Source organism: Phodopus roborovskii, unplaced genomic scaffold, assembly GCF_943737965.1.
Source record: "Phodopus roborovskii unplaced genomic scaffold, PHOROB, whole genome shotgun sequence".
NCBI lineage: Eukaryota > Metazoa > Chordata > Mammalia > Rodentia > Cricetidae > Phodopus > Phodopus roborovskii.
The window spans coordinates 965,735-986,085 of record NW_026126575.1 but is presented as its reverse complement, the minus strand read 5'-3'; the positions used below and the strand labels follow the sequence as shown (position 1 = coordinate 986,085).

Sequence of the window (20,351 nt, the reverse complement as noted above, 5' to 3'; positions counted from 1 at the left end):
TGTGTGTGTGTGTGTGTGTAACACACACTCTAAATAGATAAGTGAATAAAATGTCTTTTTAAAAAGTGAGAGAGAAGGTAAAACATTCCTAGGGAAACAAAAGCTAAGGGAACTTGTTAGTCTCATAAAGAAGCCCAGCGGTCAAATGGAAGGTTAACTGTCATTCAAGACAACAAAGACATACAGAACTCATAGAATGTGTGTGTGACCTACAGTTGCATAAGCAAGTTGTAACAGTGCTGTGAAACTACCCTTTTTCTGTATGTTTTAAAATATTTAAGGTTAGATGCTAGCATAATTATAATTTTGGTTTACAAACTATACAGTTTTCTTAATAATTTAAGAGATTAAAACTCTTAAGGTTAAAAAATTGGTAATTTTCTTGGAATTAGAAAATATAAAATTCAATTTGATAACATTCAAAACAGAAGGAAGGCATAGGGCCATAGTAATTAAAAAACAGTATTTACATATTATTAAAGTTAAATTGGGATAAATTCAAATTAGAATGGAATAAGTTTGGACCATTAAATGCAATTCCAATAGTAATCAACATAAAATAGCTAAATAATGCACGCAAGAGAAAATGAGAAATTTAAATCTTTTGCTATAAAATTTTAATTAGATAGTAATACAGAAACAAGGAACCAAATGCTATAAGGAATGTGAAGAGTGAATAGCAAATATACAGAATTAAGCCCATCATCATTAATGATTATTCTGAATGTAAATTACAAAATGGAGATTTTTCTGAATGGAAATGAAAACACGACCCAACTATATGCTGTCTACAGGAGGTTCACTGTATATCCAAAACCATGCTAGACTAAAAGTGAAAACTTTAGGATAACTTCCCTGCAGATACTAACTGAAAGAAAGCAAGGACAACTACACTCCCATTACCAAAGTGCAACTGAGCTGTAGGGGCTGTAGAAAAGACTCAAGTTACTGAATTAAAAATGGAATTAGAGACATTGTCACCGGTTGCACAGACATACAAATAATATAAGTTAGTACATTGCATAATTACATACTAACAACTTGATAATAGAACCAAAGGAAGAAAATCCCAGATATGCCACACTACAAGACTCAACCAGGAAGAGCTTAAGAATTGGAATAAACCTATTATGGTTGAGATTGGATTAGTGATCACAGTACCAACAAAGGAAAAGACCTGACACTTCCCCAGTGAATGCCATCAAATCTTTATGTTTTAAAATTTATTTTATATTTTATGTGAAAAATAAATAAACGAGTAAATACATTTTCTTTGCACCCGGTAACCTTGGAGGCCAGAAGAGGGCATCAAATCAGCTGAAGCTGGAGTTGTACATGGTTGTGACCACCCGGTGGGTGCTGGGAATCAAATCCAGGTCTGGAAGAGTGGCCAGTGCTTTTAACCTATGAGACATTTTCCAGTCCCTTCATCCAAATTTTAGAAATGACTGACACTAATTGTTTTCTTTTCCAAAATATTGACAAGAAAGGAAAACTTCCCAGCTTGCTTTATAGGCTAGCATTACCCTGAAATCAAAGCTAGCCAAAAATACAAGAAAACAACAAATTGTTATCTTTTATAGTATTGTAAAAATTCCCAACAAAACACAACCACTCTAGACCCCACAATATCAAAAGCCATGCATTGTCATGGTAGAATTCATTATGGAACTCCAGGATGACTCAGCCTTAAACATCAATCAATATGACAAGCCACAAAACAGAAGGAAGGAAAAATATGCAATTAAAATGCTGTGCCTATAGGAGTGCTCCAACACACCAGGACACATGCTCTGTAACACCCAAGAATGGAGTCTTCAATTCTTGATTCTGGCTGTCAATAAGGCTGGTGTTGTTCAGTCTTTTGAGAACACTGAGTTTTTAAAAATTTGCCCTGCCCAAGATGACATAGACCAGTATTTAAGCATTCATAGCATAGTCTAGACATTTGGCATAGGTAAGTGGCAAAACAGGCAAAGCTGTCTAAATTGGCAGGCTTTATTAAAGTATTTAACTTTATAAACTGCATGGAAATCATTCTTTTTTTACTTGTAGAGACTGTTTTTGTTCTTCCCTGTTTCCATTGTATTTTGTGTGCAATACCTTTCCTCCCCTTCCTCCTCCCCTCCGTCCCTTCTTCCTTCCTTCATTCTCTCCTCTCTTTCTCCTCACCTACAACTTCAGATTTTGTTTCACTCTTTTCAGATTTTTCTTTTTTATTGCTGCTGAGATAGCCTTAGGCATTTCCATGGCAGTTTGTAAAGGATACCTGTCCTTGGGGGTCAGAGACCCTAGTGCCAGCGCTGAGGATGGGGGTAGAGATGTGAAGATTGTACCTTCTTGATTCTCTCCTCTGGCCATCTGTGGTTGAGCATAGTGACTGTGCAGGGGTGTTCTTCATGCCAGCAGTTTAGTGCTCCCATTCATCCAGCAGCTTAGTGCTCCCATTCATTATCCAATAGAACTGGGGGGGGGGTGAGCAGATCCATGTGAGGGAAAGGTGACCTGTTTAATGTGACATCTGGGTAACCTCGCTGGCTGACTCAAGGGTGGGTAGTAACTATCAGGTCTGGAAATGCTGACTTGGAAAGATATCCACGATGAAGTTCACAGCAATGGCTGATTGCTGTGAGCTGGAGGAGAACCTAATGGGATCTTGAAAGAGTGAGTGTACTCCCCACACACTCCTGTATACACCATTTCTGAAATTTAGTATTTACTGAGGTTGTCACCTTTGAATCTATCCCTTTATTTCTTCTTTACTGAGATATTTTAAAGCAAATTCCACATACAATGTAACCATTTGCTTCATGCTAAAGCAAGAATCTTTAAAAAAAAAAGTGGATATTTTATTTCCTAACCATATTGCTTTGACCATGCTTAAAAACACTAATCAATATCTTAGGTCACCAGCCTTCTGGTTATACATACATTACTTTAATTTCTAATGAGATATGGGATCCTCTCACCAGGCTGTGTCATTGCCCATCACACCAAGGGTTGTTCACATACTGGGGAGGGTTCAAGGCAGAAATTATTCTTCCCCAAGTTCAGTGGTTGCCCAACGAGTCAATGTCTGAGAAAGGACAAAGGCCTGTGGCCCCCAAGACTTAGGTCTCAGTGGCCTGGAGTATTGTTTTCCTGGAAAGACTCTGCCTGAGGAAGGTAGGGCCCTCCCATGTAAAACATGTGGAGACTTCAAGCACTCTAACACAGTATTTATTTATGAATGTTAGTGGATAAAAATAATACCTAAAATGGCTGGTTTTGATGCTAGGGGGAAGGGCATAATTCTTAACTCTTGTCACTGGGTAGCTCAAGGCTCCACTTATCCCAAGGGTCCACAGATGTGGAGCCTGCATCCTCACATTCACACCTGGGGAAGCAGGAAACTTCTAGACAGCCAGAGCCATAGCTGCTTTGTCTTTGAGGGTTCATTTGTCACCCATTGCCAAATCTCCCCTGTATCTGCACAGAGGAAGAGGCAGTGCTCAGTAGGAAGTGCTTATGACTCTGCAAGGCTTCTTATTATTACACTTCACTTCCTGTTATGCAGAGAGAGAGAGAGAGAGAGGGAGAGAGAAAGAGAGAGAGAGAGAGAGAGAGAGAGAGAGAGAGAGAGAGAGAGAGAGAGAGAGAGCACACCAGGGAGCTGTAGCAACAGATGGAGACTCATGCAGGAAAGCCCCAAAATGTGGGCACCACAAGCATGTCTTGAGAGATAACCTAGACTAAGAGAATTATCCTGAAGGCAGGAAAACTTCTGAGGCTTACTTACACTGATTCCTAGCCTGGGTTTCTAGAGCTGCTGAATAAATAAAAGCAGCATAAATTCAGACCCTCCTAGTACACACACACACACACACACACACACACACACACGCACACGCACACGCACACGCACGCACGCATGCACACACACGCACACGCCTTCTTTGTCAGTACCTCTCTGTTACTACTGAGACCACCGTGCTTCTTCTGTCAGAGGTCATCACTATCTCTACACAATCCTTTCCAACCGCTCTTTGCAGTTGTCATGGTCGCCCAACTAACATGAAAGAAGTACAATGCTTTCCAAACCTGGGCGGCAAAGGCAGGCATTCAGGGAAAGATTCTTTGGTTACATCAAGCTATCCTCAAGGGTTAGTTAAGTGTTCAGGGAAGGTTCAGGGAAGGGTCATTTCAGAGCAGAAGGTGGCCCTCTGCTGCCTCCAGGCTCACAGGTTGTTGTCTGTGTAAATGATGATATTCTTCACACCAAAGTGAAAATGTAGTTGGGATTACTTCCTTGGTTGTTTGCAGCAGGAGGCAACAATGGCTTTGCTGCTTAGAAGGCACTTCAGCAGGGTACTCTTCCCACTGCATGCCCACACTAGGCTTCGGTTAGCATATGGCTCTTCCCATGAGCTTGGGCAGTGAGCTGCTAAGGCCAATGGGATTGCCTAATATGTCCATCTTCCTGTTGGTGGCAACAAAGCCTGGGTGGCTTTGAGGTTCTAGTGCCATCTCTCTGTCAGTGTTTTTTTAAGGTCTGATGAGCGTCACACATGACACACTGGGCGGAAGCAGAAGCATGAGGCTGTTCATACGCGCAATGCTTGAGATGGCTTGGGTGGGCGTCAGCAGGTGTCCTATGGCTTGAGTCTGTTACACCCAAAGTTCACATGTTGGGAATTTAGTCTGCAGTGCTGCATAGTTTAGAGATGGAATCTCACAAGAGGTGGTTATGTCACAAAGTCTCCCCTCCTGAGTGGAGAGATGCCTTTATCTGGGGAATAGGCTGTCGCAAATGCCCGTTCCTTCCTCTAGCCCTTTCACCATGGGACATTGTGGCTCAAAGGCTGGTGCCATGTGCAGCCTTCAGAATTGGAAGGAAATTACTCAGCTCCATGTTCTGTTTAGCAGCAGAGACCAGCCAAGACCAGGAGCTTCCTGTGGTCAGTCCCCATGCTTTGCTCCTGCCCAGCCATGGTTGTCTCAATCCTCAGCACCTCTCACCCTTTGATTTGTAATGTGGGCAGTTCTCTTCACCACAGGGTGCCTCTCCTTTCTGGTCTTGTGGCCTGAGCATGGATAATTGGCTTTAAAATCAGATTTCCAGTAGCTCTCTGAGCTTCATACCCTTGTACTGAAAACGGAGGTCACCTTCGGGTACTACCTAAGGAGGAGCGGACGTGGGCATGGAAGTAATGGGGGCGTATGGAGTGCTGCACCAGAGCAGGTGCTTGTGAGTGCGTGGGATGTGTTGTGTAACTGGCAGTTCATTATTACTGGAGTAGGCATCATTCCTTGTACCAACCTCTGCCTGCACGGGGACAGTGAACATGCCTACATGTTCCACAAATAGGAAAATTTGCCATTGTTTGTTACAAATTGATAACTGTCAGTGCATCCTCTTCTGGATTCTATGTCACCCTTATCGGTCGCACTTTCACTGTGTGACTCCTCTCACAGTGTGACTCCTCTCACCGTGTGACTCCTCTCATTGTGTGACTCCTCTCATTGTGTGACTCCTCTCATTGTGTGACTCCTCTCACCGTGTGACTCCTCTCATTGTGTGACTCCTCTCATTGTGTGACTCCTCTCATTGTGTGACTCCTCTCACCATGTGACTCCTCTCATTGTGTGACTCCTCTCACCGTGACTCCTCTCATTGTGTGACTCCTCTCACCGTGTGACTCCTCTCATTGTGTGACTCCTCTCACAGTGTGACTCCTCTCACCGTGTGACTCCTCTCACAGTGTGACTCCTCTCACCGTGTGACTCCTCTCATTTTGTGACTCCTCTCATTGTGTGACTCCTCTCACCGTGTGACTCCTCTCACCGTGTGACTCCTCTCATTGTGTGACTCCTCTCATTGTGTGACTCCTCTCACAGTGTGACTCCTCTCACCGTGTGACTCCTCTCACAGTGTGACTCCTCTCACCGTGTGACTCCTCTCATTGTGTGACTCCTCTCATTGTGTGACTCCTCTCACCGTGTGACTCCTCTCACCGTGTGACTCCTCTCATTGTGTGACTCCTCTCACAGTGTGACTCCTCTCATTGTGTGACTCCTCTCATTGTGTGACTCCTCTCATTGTGTGACTCCTCTCACCGTGTGACTCCTCTCATTGTGTGACTCCTCTCATTGTGTGACTCCTCTCATTGTGTGACTCCTCTCACCATGTGACTCCTCTCATTGTGTGACTCCTCTCACCGTGACTCCTCTCATTGTGTGACTCCTCTCACCGTGTGACTCCTCTCATTGTGTGACTCCTCTCACAGTGTGACTCCTCTCACCGTGTGACTCCTCTCACAGTGTGACTCCTCTCACCGTGTGACTCCTCTCATTTTGTGACTCCTCTCATTGTGTGACTCCTCTCACCGTGTGACTCCTCTCACCGTGTGACTCCTCTCATTGTGTGACTCCTCTCATTGTGTGACTCCTCTCACAGTGTGACTCCTCTCACTGTGTGACTCCTCTCACAGTGTGACTCCTCTCACCGTGTGACTCCTCTCATTGTGTGACTCCTCTCATTGTGTGACTCCTCTCACAGTGTGACTCCTCTCACCGTGTGACTCCTCTCATTGTGTGACTCCTCTCACAGTGTGACTCCTCTCACCGTGTGACTCCTCTCACCGTGACTCCTCTCACCATGTGACTCCTCTCATTGTGTGACTCCTCTCATTGTGTGACTCCTCTCACCATGTGACTCCTCTCACCGTGTGACTCCTCTCATTGTGTGACTCCTCTCACCGTGTGACTCCTCTCATTGTGTGACTCCTCTCATTGTGTGACTCCTCTTACCGTGTGACTCCTCTCATTGTGTGACTCCTCTCACCGTGTGACTCCTCTCACTGTGTGACTCCTCTCACTGTGTGACTCCTCTCACCGTGTGACTCCTCTCACCGTGTGTGACTCTTGTGTGTGATCTGAGAGATGCAGTGCATTCTCCTCTTGTGTGGCAGATTGTGTTCACAGCCTCCAGTGGTGGCTGGTCCCCTTTGTGCCAGCTGCTGCTGTGTGAAGCCCCATTGACTTCTGAAGATGCACCATTTCATTTTTCTGATGTGAGGTTTTCATGTTAGTTGACTTTTTCCTTCTAGCATCTCTTGATTCAGACCCTTATCTGTCAAAACCCAGAACTCTGGGGTGGTTGGAGGCTAAGCATTCTTATTTTCTAACTCCCCCCCCCAGATTGCTCCTGCCAATGGGTCTTGGGGCCCTGAGGGCTTCTTGAAGCACAGAGGTACGTGGTCTAGGATCTGACGCTGACCTACTACCTGTCAAGGGCTCAGCAATGTGGGCTGTATGAGCAGGGAGAAGGCTGAGCTATGCAAACCCCGAGCCTCACAGACTCCTGGCTCCTCCTTGTTCCTTCTGTTCTTGTCTGTCCACTCTCCATTGCATCTCAGTGTGTCCTTTCCTACTAATGCAGACCCATCTCTCATCCCGGGACCCTGTGTGGTGTCCTGCTGGCCCTCCGCTTTCACCTCTCTCCCCTCTTACCCTTTACTCTTCTCAGTCTGTCACCTCATTTGATATTAAATCAATTACATATTTAGAATAATCATGTTCACAACACTAGCTTCTTTTTAGTTCTTGGTTTGTTATTTTGTTTGTTTGTTTGTTTGGTTGGTTGGTTTTCTCAAAGTCACAGACATCTGCCTGCTTCTGTGTCCCAAGTGCTAGTCAATTCTCAGTGCTAGCTGAGAGACATCCATTATCATTGTTGACTCTTGTGGGTTAATTACCCATAGAGTGCCCCTGACACTTAAAGTCTCACAAGAAACATGCTGTAGAGTAGACTGAGACTCAGCCATGTTACTGTTACAGAAGTCTGTGTACCTCTATACTTCTTCCTGCCTGCTCTTCACTGGGAGCCAGAATACAGGGTGAGCATAGAAGCAGCATCCTTGTGCTCTTACACTGCTAGTAGAGATGGAGACAGAATAAAAACACTACCAAGTGAGGTAACAATTGCTGCACTACATATGTGCTCCTGGTGAAGAGGGGTCAGGGCTAGAAAACTGCTAAGTTTAGCTGTTGGGTCATGGAGGCATGGCCTGATGTGAGTCTCAAAGGGTGGGCAATAACTTCCTAAGAGGGAACCCATGAAGTTTGGATGGTAGGAAGAGCAGAAAATGTGTAGAAAGCCACAAGGACCCCAGGCTCACAGGCAGGTGTTTACACTTGATCTTCTAGAAGAGGTGCCGGTGTTCCTGGGAGATTTGTAGTCAGGAGACAAACACAGTCTGTGCCTAAGAATGGTCACAGCATCAGCAATCTAGTCAGTGCTGAGTGCAGGAGCCGTAGCCTATTGGGTTGGTCATAGAGATAGTCCTAGGATGTCAGTTATAGAGGCCAGAGAAGGCAGGCAAGCTGGAGTATGTTGTGAATACAAGACAGGAATTGTAGATGGTGTGTGTGTGTGTGGGGGGGTGGTGAGTTTGACTAACAGTAAGATGAACAGCCAGGTGATGGGTTTGCAACTCAATAGAGCAGACTGGAGTTCTCCTCCCCTTTCTAGCTCATCTAGACAGGTTTCCAGGGTGATGTACAGATCACTGTGAGAAAACGAAGACTGGCCCTCCCAGCATTCAATCCTGGTGAACCTCCTCCCACACCCACAGACAGGCCCCCAAAAGCAGAGCCTTGACCAGGGCAACTGGAGAGCACATGATAGAGATACTTCAAAGGTGGGCCCTAGGAAAGTTTGTGGTTATTTTTCAGGTCAGTGGGTCAGCAGATTGGAGATGAAGAGGAAGTGACAGTGTCTCCGAGGCGACTTCTCTGCTCATACTTCCTTCTTTAATTTTCTCTTGTTCCAGCTTGGGGCAGAAACAAGTTAACTTCAGTGCAGAAATAAGAACCTGGGTACACAGTGCATCTTCTATTTCTCTTCTCTCACTGCATATTAAAATTCAGCATGGACAATTGAATTGCAGATTATAGTTATGTTTTTTTTAATGGTCCCTCCCCCCTTGATCAGTAACATGAAATGGATCCCCTTTCCATTTCAGAACAAGGTTGTAGCCTCACTCTACACCTAAGGCCACTTGTCTGGGCCCGCTAGTTCATCGACTACTGAGTACTTGAAATATGGCTGATGAAAACGTACTTTTACTTAATTCTATTTGTCCTATCTCATTTAACTGCCTATAGCCAGTTACAGTGACTGCTGCTTTGTCTAGCACAGTGCTAGCTAGGGGCTTGGTCTTCTGGTCTCTACTAGAATAAGGGTAGATTTCCGGCCTCATTAAAACTATCATGCTGCTCTTTAAGGGAATTCTACACACACTGAGGATCTGTGAACTCACTCTCCTTCTCTTGTTCCCTGGAGGCTGCTCTGAAGCCCATACCTACCTAGATCATACCTCTTCCCTGAGGGGAACACTTAGCCTTGGGTGTGAAGACCAGCTCACAGCAAAGCTTGTCACCATGACCATGCTCATTATAAGGAATTAACCATTGACAGTAGCAGATCACCTACAAAGAAGTAACAAAGAATGTTAGTCAGAGCCAAGATCCATCAGGGTGCTCCTCTCATACTTGTATCGTCCACAAGAGGCCTGCCTGAAGACAAGGACTGGAGGCTAAGATAGGGCAGGAAGCTCCTCTGCTCAGTTGGTAGCTCACTGTGCCCCTAGCTGCCACTGCCCCCTGAGTACTCAGATCGCTTTCCAGCTGTGTAGAATGTGTGCAGATCACTCCACATGCTCTAACTTATAAGAGTGACCCTGGACTTATGATTGTGTCAGGGATGGTGGGATGACAGCAAACACTCAGGGAGTACTGACTGGATATATGGTGAGAGGTATCGTTCTGCACCAGGTCTTGGTGTGCTGTCTTTATGTCTCATGGCTATCATGCCTTCTTTCGGCCATATTTAAGAATACCAGATCCTCCTGCCTTTCCATGGCCATTCTTCAGGGCAGAGATGTTTTTAGGGGTGATCATTTTGAGCTTGTTATTGTTTTTAACCCTAAAGAATCATGAAATTCCCCCAGAACAAAGTATAAAAGAATATCCTAGCTACTGGGTTCCATGTTAATCAAACCCTCCAATCTAAAGCGCCTTTCTGGTTTCTTTGGATCCCTGTCCCATTTCTGGATGCTTCTGAGATCATCCACTTCTCTTGACTCTAGAAGTGATCCTAATAAAGTCTGTGGGGTTCTGGGAGTGGCTCAAGAGACCTACATCCTCACAGACACCACGTGGCCTTTGCCTGATTTCTTCCCTTTCTGTGTTGGTTCCATTTGGTCCTATAGAGGCTCCTCATTGCTCTACTGCAATAAAGAGGTCCCTTTCCATATCTGATGTTGCTTTAGATGGCCGGCCATAAGAGTTGCACTGGAATGGGCTCACACTGAGGCCATTACAACAGGAGAGAATGCCCATTGCCTCACTCTTCCATCCTCTTCAAAAGGTTTGTGTGTGAATGACACTTTTGCTTTTGTCCCCGTGTGCCTTCTTCCCGGTATAGATCAGTCTTCTCTAGATGCACTCCTACACAGAAAGACACAGTGCTGCACAGAGTCTCCAGTCTTTTACTCAGGTCCATCCTTCTCATTGCTCCAAAGACAGATCCCACTCCTCATCTATCACCCTGGTGGCTCTTCTGACCAGCTCCAAAGAAAGACTCTGGGAATAAGTAAATAGCTAGGAAGAAAGGTTGGAAGTAAAGATTTTCTTTTTTGTTAGGGTGTCAAGGCACACTGATACAAAGCAATCCCCTTACAAACCAAATGGGCATCAAGCTGAAAAGTTGTATGCTCTCCCATGTTGACGACTTTCCAGTGGAAGGCTCAATCACACATGTGTGTGACTCCTCCAGTTCCCTAGTGGGAGTAAAGGGATGGAGGTGCAACTCAAGTGTCTTCTGGGAGCACAGAGTGATGCAGAGTTGAAGGGGGGCAGTCCTGTGCACTTAGCCCAGCGGCACTCTGCATTATTTAGGTGACAACTTTTGGTACCGCTGTTCTGTGTAAAGTTCTGGTGTTTAGAAGGATGCCTCGAATGTGAATAAAGGCTGAGAACCATGGAACTAGGTGGAGACAGGTGAGCAGGAATCAGCTGCAGCAGGGAGAAGTTGGCAGTTAAACGCACTACAGACAGGATTGAGTGAAATCAGGAGGTTTAAGCTTGAAGTGAGAGAGTAACTGAGGATGCTCTTAAAGACAACCTCTATCCTTATAGCTAGATGTAGCTACCAATGACAGAAAATAAGAGTGACAAATGCTTACCTAAAAGTATGATAAGTGGTTTCTGTGCATTGTTTGTTTAATCTTCACAGTTCTACATTGTAAGAACTATGAACAACCCAGTTTAACTAGTATGGACAAAGGAGCTTGAAGAGATCTCAGTTAAAAGCAAGGAGAGGAAGGACAATTCTCTAGTCAGGTAAGGGAAAGAGCTGAGAATAGACTTGATAATTCAGCCATACTAGTGATGTCTCAGGGATTGACCAGAGCTAACTGAAGGGGAAATGAGCTAGAGACGTGCTTCAGCAGCAGGGCCCAGCACAGACCCCGGTGTGGCAAGTCCAGAACGACAGTACAAGCACGAGGCTCCAAGGAGCAGTTGCTGATTGTAAGGTCACCGCTGGGTTGGCTAGAGAAGAAAAGGGGCAGGTGCTAGAAGAAAGGGTTGGGAGGAAGCCCGCAGGGTGAGTGGGTTGCTTTGGAAGAAAGGAAGGTGATATAGTTAATCTGGGTGGGAGGCATCATGGAGGCACAGGTCAGGACCTGATCAAATGACAGGCAGAACTCTGTAGGAAGCCAAAAGCCAATGATAGCATGCAGTGTGGGCAGAGGGGTCTGGCTTTATGTCCCACTTCCGCTTCTGTTAGTGGTGACAATCTGACCAGAAGCTTAAGACCAAGGTAGTAACCAAAGACCCTGGCCCAGCAAAGTGATGTAAACACAGTGGGTGGGGGACCGGAGGGCACATGATGACTCTTGGCCAGAAATTTCAGGAGGTGCCAAGTCCTTGGGGGCTGGCATGGGGATACAGTCTGTTGGAGAGACAGTGTGGGCAGTGGGGTCCAAGCTAGAGGCTGTCTCCTCAGAAGGGCCGTGGAGGAAAAGCAGGCAGCTTCTGGTGGTCTGTGCAGCTGTGTGGGCCTTACTCTGGAGACAGAGCAGGGAATTATTTTGTCCTCTGTCAGATACTCCCACGCAGGAAAAGGAAGCACCTTCTGTCAGATGCTGTGGCCACTTCCTCTTCAGAGGCCCCAGCCAATCTCCGCTTTGCAGCTCGCAAGGCCGGAGGCAGCTGGACTGCAGGCACTGGTTGGTTTGGTTTCTTTTCAGGGGAAAGGCCCCAGCTTCTCTCTGGGGTGTGGGGAACAACAGGGCTTCCTCTCAGCACCCCCACCCACCCTGCTCTTGACTCCCTGCTTCATGTCCCTTCAGTCAGCCTGCTCGTCTCTTCCTCTCTATAGCTCGGTCAAGGAGTGTGATGACTGGGGAGCAGATGGCGGCCTTTCACCCACCAGCCTCCCCCAACCCCCTGGAAAGGCCAATTAAGATGGGCTGGCTGAAGAAACAGAGGTCCATCGTGAAAAACTGGCAACAGCGGTACTTTGTGCTGAGAGCTCAGCACCTCTACTACTACAAGGATGAAGAGGACTCAAAGCCACAGGTACCTGCTTGGTGTGTCCTCACTTCAGGCCCAGAGGAGCTGGGCAGGGGTCCACTGGCTGCTTTTACTGCTATCAGCCTCCTCAGTGGGGCCAGACACTTCTGTCTTGTCATAGATTTTCTCTCTATGTCTTGAGTGTGACGGTGACAGAGATGGTCCCGCTAGCACAGCAGGGTTCCTAGGGCACCCCAAGTCCAGTCTCACACTGTAATGGAGACACTGAGATGGCAACCAATCATGGTATCTGGGGGAACTGATGTGGGGGCTCTAGTTGTTGTTATTCAATACATATTATTGAACAGTTATTGTATTTAATGCCTAATACAGTCATGCATAAATATTCCCACACCTGTTACCATTGTAGACACATGAAGTAAATTAGTGAATAAAGCAGGGGAAATATGCAGGGAATGGAGCAGAAAATAATCCTAATAGATACATAAGGGAGGCATGGAGCTGTTGGAGAGAAGATGAGGTTTGGAGGAAAGAGAAGCACACTGACTTCATGTAGGTGGTGGCAATGCCAGGGAGAGGGGGTTTCTAGGCGGATCTCTGGGGATAGGAGCCTCCTGGGCAAGGGGACGGCCACACACAGACTAGAGGAGCATGTGTGACCGGGGTAGGAAGCATCAGGAGTCTGGGTGGCAGGAACAGAACCAGTGCTGAGGACCAGAGGGGTCAGAGAAGTGAGGACAGGGCTGTAGGTTTAGGGGCAGGTTGTGAGTGTCACTGCAAAGACTTGCCGTTCACACCGAGTGTCTTGGCAAGCCTCGGCAGGGCTGGAGTTTGAGTTGTAGCACAGGTTACCACGGAGAGTGGTAATAGTGCTAGGAGAGAGCTGTGGGCTGCAGGTCAGTGGTCAGCTTCAGGGTATCTGAGGGCAACTGAGGGTGCACTATGTCTTCAAGACAGCCTTGACCCTCAGTCTCAGGTCTGTATCCCCTCTATTCTGATGCTCACAGTGGGGAGTGAGAGTGTGACAAGCCACCATCAGCTAGGACTATGTGATCCTGAGTATAAACAGAGGTCTCTAGCACCCAAGACTGCTGCAAACCCACGCAGGGTTTATGTCTGTGATGATGGAAGCAGGGTGAGGGGCTTTACTAGAACTTATTAGAGAAAATACTACAAAAATTAGGAAGGCAAAGATAAGACATATATGGAGATGGGGGTGGCTAAGTAGGTGAACAGACAAGCAGATGTATGGGGCCAAAAAGAAACTGACACCGGGACTCCACCTCGCCAGGCTTTTTCGGACATCTGTGTGTGGTGACCGGACTTCCTGTTCTTTATGAACAACACAGACTCTATCAAGTCTAGCAAACGCAGGACAAGATCGCGGTGGCTGGTGCATCAGAGCGATGTGAGAACCCTCTGGGAGGCAATGGGCTTCGGCCACCCCAAGCCCACCGAAAGGGCCTCTGGGTAGACGCTGTCTTGATGAAATGTGGAAAGGGGGTGGTGCCTCCCGCGGAGTGCGGAGCTCTTTTCCGGGCACTGCACTTATCTGTACCTTTTCTGGATGTCCTTTCTTGTTTAAAAAGAGGCAATGCTGTGTGGCCTGTATTTGTCACATGATCTAATAATATAAAGCACACATGAAAACCTGCTTCGTAAAAACAAACTAGTGACATGGTTACAATAGCCGCGCTGAGTCCTGGCTTCTTCCCGTGTGAGTAGCTCATTTCATGGTTTCTCATAATTAAATTGACCGGAGATGAGTAGGCAATTGTTTTCTAAGTCCGCAAGGACAGTTTATTATGAAATCTGTGAATATAGTAATCAGACCAAGAGGCCAAGTGAGGAAATGGCACAACCCCTACCAAGTAGCTGTAAAAAAAAAAAAAAAGCTGATAAAACAACACACTCATTTCAAGTCTAAAAATACAAATTGTAGGGATAAAGTGGCTATTGCTTATAAAGGATATATTTTATGTGTGTCACTTTGCATATTTGATTATCAAAACCGTACTTGTGCATGGTAGGAAATTTAGACCATCAGAAAAACACAAATAAAAAATTATTCACAATTCCCATCAAGAAATATTTGCCTAAATCCAGCAAGATAAGAAAACTTTAATCAATGGGAAATTCTATGTGTATATTTAGTAAACAAATGTTTTTAATATTTAAAGTATTCTTCCAAAAGTGTAAGAAAAACTCAAACACATCAATAGAAAAAAAAAAGATCAAATTTGCTAAAGAAATGCAATGCCCAATAAACATCTATTAAAACTTTGATCTCAATAGTGATCAATATTATACAAGGGGACAATCCACCATGTCCTCTTGCCAATGTAGGAAAAGTGTTCTAGATGGTAGCAGGTGAAGCGAGGGAACACGAACTGTGCACAGCTGGTTGAGGTGTGTGATGCCCTTACATTAAGAAAACCTTTGTTCTAAATGTCAAAGTGCAGGAATTTAACCTGTCAGGCCTGACAGTAGTGTGCTAGTAAATGTTTAACTACAGACTCTCTGGTGGCAAGTTTTCTGTAGAATTTGCTAATTTCTGTGGTGTAAATATTCATTTCATGATTGATTAAAGTACCACATGAGGGCTGGAGAGAGGGCCCAGCAGTGAAGAGCACTGGCTATCTTCCAGTGTTCGATTCCCAGAACACATTTTGTGGCTCACATCTGTCTGTAACTTCAACCCCTCTTATGCTTCCACAAGCACCAGGTTTGAATGTGGTACGCAGCTATACATTCAGGAAAACACCCATATATATAAAATAAAAATAAAAACAAACCAAAAAAACCCCAAAGTACCATATGATGTCACCGAACACAGAGCTGAGATTTGCAATAGTGCAGCATTACATAAAATTGCTACACAGGGATACATCACAGCATAGGCATAAGAGAAAGAAAGAGAAATAGCAAGTTTGGGGAAACACTGTCATTTTCTTTTCTTACTTTTTGATTATGCAAGCGGGTGGGGTATAAGTGCAGGTGTCCAAGGAGGCCCCTGAGGTTTCAGATTCCCTGAGCTGAAGTTTTGGGTCACTGTGCTGGGAACCAAAATCATGCCCTTTAGAAGAGAAGTGCCCGCTCTTAACCGCTGAGCCATCTCTCCAGCCCCGCATCATTCTTTTGAATATGAACTCATTTACCATGCGCTCATATGGTGTCCATTTTTGTGACGGCTGTGCTTAGCACCTGGCACACAGCTTTTGAATGTGTCTCCCCTGCTCGCAGGAGCCACACACTCTGGCTCTGCCCCATCTTCACTGGGAATCCATCCAGGCCAACTGGCACAGTTAGTGACAGGAGCTACAACTGCTTGGGCCCTTCTCCCTTTTCATTGTCCCCCTCCCCCCACCCCCGTGCATCCCTCTAGTCACCTCCTGTTTGTTTATGATGCTCATGAATCTTCCTGCACAGTGGGAGGGAGGGTCTGCTGGCACTGTAGATGCTCTGTGTGAGTAACGTGAACTGTCGCCTCCATGAGCTAGGTCTATAAGTCTGGTTAGGAAGTCCTGACCTGGAATTCTGATTCTCGCTGTCCAGTGTTCATCATTTTTTTCCTGTTTAGTGTGACTTGTAGTCTTAGGAGAGCTAATCAACTTCTCAAAGCCTTGTTCCCTTACCTCTACAGTCAGGAGAACAGTCTTTGAGGGCTTTCTCATGAAAATCTGCTCCACTAATCAGAGTTTGGCACCTGGCAGTTGCTCAACAGATTATACATATATGTAGTAACACCAGTACTTTGTCTTTACAATTTTGTGATGAGGTGATTTGGGGTATCAAGTGACAGTTCAGAGAGATACCTCTGAGAGTGACTTCCCTTCCTGGCGGCTTTCCTTCCTGAATAAAAACCCACATGGCTTTTTCCTCTGGAGCTGCACTAACTCAAACTAGCACAGCAGCCATGTGACATAAGGATTGTTTGGTGGAGACAGGCGGTCTCCAGACAGTGAGGGCCTGCAGGTGACAACATCAAACACTGCAGAGGGATTGATTGCAGAGCTCCACTTTATAGGCAGGAAGCTTTTCCTCCTTTTTCTTCTCTGCTCCTCCCTGCCATCTTCCTCCCTCCTCCCACTCCCCTCCCTCCCTCCTCCTCCCTCTCCTCCCTCCTCCCTCCCTCCCCCTCCCCCTTCTTTTTCTTTTCCTTTTTTGATTTTTCAAGACAGGATTTCTCTGTGTGGCTCTGTAGACCAGGCTGACCTCCAACTCACAGAGATCTGCCTGCCTCTGCCTCCCGAGTGCTGGGACTAAAGGCATGCGCCAGCACCGCCCAGCCCCTCCCTCCTTCTTCTTTCTTTTTGCTCTCTGGCATCTTTATTCTGAGGCCTCAGTGAACTTCGCTCTTCTGGGGCCCTGACATTGTCTTGGAAGTGTCTTAAGCTCCTGACCATTTATACTTTCACTGCTGCTGGCTGGTGTTTAGACAGTTTAGAAAGATGACAGCTGAGGACCTGATGTCCAACCTCAGTGATGTGTATCTAATTAGGGATAACTAAGTCTAGAGAAGTCAGCCCTGTCTGTCACTGAGCTCCCAAACTAATCTCATCTGAGTGGTGGGGATCACTGGCCTTGCCACTCAGGAGCTGTAAGGATCTGGTGAGCTTCCATGTGGGAGAGCCCAACACGATGATGAAGCATTGTGTGCGACCAGGGTAGAGGTGATGTGGCTCTCTGCTTGTCCTCCTCACTATGCTGTTAGCTTCTCATTCATTTCCCTGAAGTAACTGCTTCCCAGGTAAGAAATTGATTGCATAAAAAAGCACAACCTTTGATCTTCCAGGGCTGCATGTATCTGCCAGGCAGCACAGTCAAAGAACTGGCCACAAACCCCGAAGAAGCTGGGAAGTTTGTCTTTGAAGTTATTCCAGGTGGGTAGCCTGCATTTCCACCCCACACCTAGAAGTCAATGTGACAGTCCATCATTCAACCATGCAATGAACTCATAGTGGCTCTTCATATAGTTAATGAGAAAATCTAGGTGATTGCTTAGCATCAAGGGCTTACGGGACACCCATGACAAGTGGTGAAATCCCATGAATGTTTCAGGAGTGCCTGGAGCCGGGTGTTGTAGCATGAGGCTCTGGGACTTCACTGTGAAGTCATCATCCATGCTGCCTCACCCAGATTGTAGAATACTACCTTTGCATGAATGTACATTGAGCTGTGTGTTTCTGCCATTTGAATGGGTTGCAGTGGCAGAATGTCAGTGGTCCTATGTGTTCCAACTGGACCTAATGAGAAATGGAATTAGCTTTTGAGACCTTAAAACATGCCAGCTATTGCATGACATCTGAGTGTATATGGGATGTATGCTGGAAGGTGCCTGTTCCCCATGAAAAATATATTAGGAACAAAGGGTATTTAGTATATACCCCATCATCTGCCACCTTGGGGTTCATTTTCCCTCTCCAATATTTCCTGCTCTTAGGCTGCCCCTGTCCAGCCAGGAATGTTAGTACTGAATACTGTCAGATCTGCCACAATCCTGATCCCAGTAGGGAAGGTCACAAGGGCACTCCTTCTTGCTCACATAGGCAGCCATGTACAAAGAGCCATGGGTGAAGGAGGAAGCTTGGCGGTGGTGGTGGTGGTGGTTAAGGGGGCAGTAAAGAACCCTGTCTAGTGCCAACCTACTCATGCCCAAATCCTGGCCATGTCTCTCATTGTATAGCAGCCCCTCTAATTTTTCCCTGATGCTTCTGATTTGTCTGTACTGAGGATAATGATGACAGTGAGGTTTACATGGAGATGTCTGGATAAAACATGTGGCATGGTGCCTAGTATATATTAAGTGCCATGCAAATGTTTGGTATTGGGAATTATGATGCAGAGAAAAATCCCAATGTTCGATTGACAATTTCCACCAAAGAAAAGGAAAATTGAAGTTCAGGTGATTTTCATGAGTTTTCTCTTGTATTCTAATCTGAAGATCTAGCCCCTTCTTCCCACCATTCCAGTTGCTCCTCCCCATGTAGGAAAACTCTATCAATTTCTCTCCTGAGTTGTGGTGTCTCTAGGATCTCTCTCTCTCAATGCAACTCTTGGATTACAACCACCCACAATAGTGTACTCCAATGACTACATTTTCTACCCAGAAAATTCCATGGAAAACTCCCTGATAGTACAATATGGGTTTGTGCCATAAACCTACACTCTAGAAGATTGCTCCATGGGAGGGAAGGGGAGGGGCTGTCCTCATCACCCTGCCCATATATAGCCTCCTGCAGGGGTTCCTGGATGCTTGTCTTTCCTCCTCCTCTCTCTCTTCCCCCTGCCTCCCCTCCCCTCTGTTCTATCATTCATTCAGTCTCTCTGTCTTTGTCTGTCAAGCTCATTATCCATCTCTGCCTCTTCCTGTCACAGAATATCTTCCTCTACTCACACACAAGTAATCACATAGCAATCCTAAACTCAGAACCTATGTTCCTGCTGCTGTTTCCAAGGCTCCACCCAGCACGGACTAAGCTATGCAAAACTTTCAGTTCATCTCTTTGTCCTCTTCTTGCAGAAGGTCATGCTGCCATTAGAAACAGGGTTCCCAATCAAGGCCCTCTCCTGTCCACAGGTTCAGGAGCTCACAGCAGTGTGCACTTGTAGTTATGCCTTTAACTTACAACAGGCAACTGTTGAGGGGGGCATCCCTCTCTGCTCAACTTTCAGCTTGAGAACAAGTGTGGGTTTCTCCTTCTATTGTGCAACACATCTCATTCAGTCTTCATACATAGGAGATATTTTCTTTCACCCAACATCAAATGTGTTGAGCATCTGCTAACAGCTGGTGCTGTTGTAGGACTGGAAGAACAGAGATAGCCACCCTCAACTTACAGTCCAGCCTCACACCAAATAGCGTGGGTGAACGGTATCATTTTCCTGATGGGACAAATTAAAGCAAAGGTAGAACATGTTCTGACTGTAGGGACTGGAAGTAGTTGCTTTGTCATTGATAGTGAAGCACGCAGAAGTTGTGTCACCGAGAACATGGAATTGATGTCAACTTATGAAGGTGCTAACTGAAAATCTTAAGTGTTTAGCTGGAGAAAGCCTTTCGCAGGACAGGGATGGCCAGAGAAATATCCCCAAGACTCCATGTATCTTAGAATTTCAAGTGGACCAATGTGGTCAAGATGACATGATTACAGGAGTGGGGGGATTCAATAGGCACTTTTTGGCAGTCATAAGAAATTGAATGTCTATGCCAGAAGCATCAAAAGCCATTGGGAAGTTCTAAGTGCAGTGATATGATATGGTTTATATTTAAAATTCATATGATTTGAGAGTAAAATATAAGTTACAGGGATGAGGACAGAGGGGTGATGGATATCATGGAGGAGACTTGTGTACTGAGACAATTCAGAAATGTTTCTCAGTGGGACTTCTTATGGCAGAACCAAAGGGTTTCTGGAGCCAATAAACCAAGATGTATTTTGACGGTGCCGCAGACCAGTGTGTTCTTGGCAGAAAAGGACACCAGATAGATTCTGTCCAGCAGTACATTCATAGGCAGGTGGAGAACAGCAGTCTTGCTGGTATTTGGCTGGGCAGATACCTGGCATCTCTGGGCTTCAGTCCTAAAAACCATAAGCTGGTAACATCACAACTCCCTACTCCATCTCACAGGAGTCCTGTGGTTACTCAGGTAGTTTTTAGTTCCTGAGCACTTTTGCTTCCTGTTTTACTCCCAGAGCTACCCACAAGAAAGACCTTTATGGAGAAGAGACAATGACAAAATGGGTTTAGAATTAGCTCATCCCAAA

The 20,351-nt window shown here is 45.8% G+C and overlaps 1 protein-coding gene across 2 annotated transcripts in view; it reads left to right on the top strand.

Annotated features, from left to right (window-relative positions):
• Window positions 1-20,351, top strand: part of Arhgap25 (Rho GTPase activating protein 25) — a 75,619-nt gene that overhangs the window by 21,735 nt on the left and 33,533 nt on the right. Inside the window, exons 1-3 of one of the 2 annotated variants that reach the window (XM_051203333.1) lie at window positions 12,227-12,275; window positions 12,428-12,627; window positions 17,378-17,465. In XM_051203333.1, coding sequence (XP_051059290.1) covers window positions 12,445-12,627; window positions 17,378-17,465 — 271 coding nt within the window. In that variant the 5' untranslated portion in view covers window positions 12,227-12,275; window positions 12,428-12,444. Of the gene's footprint in view, window positions 1-12,226; window positions 12,276-12,427; window positions 12,628-17,377; window positions 17,466-20,351 lie in introns of those variants that run through there. The other variant, XM_051203332.1, reaches the window with a different exon arrangement.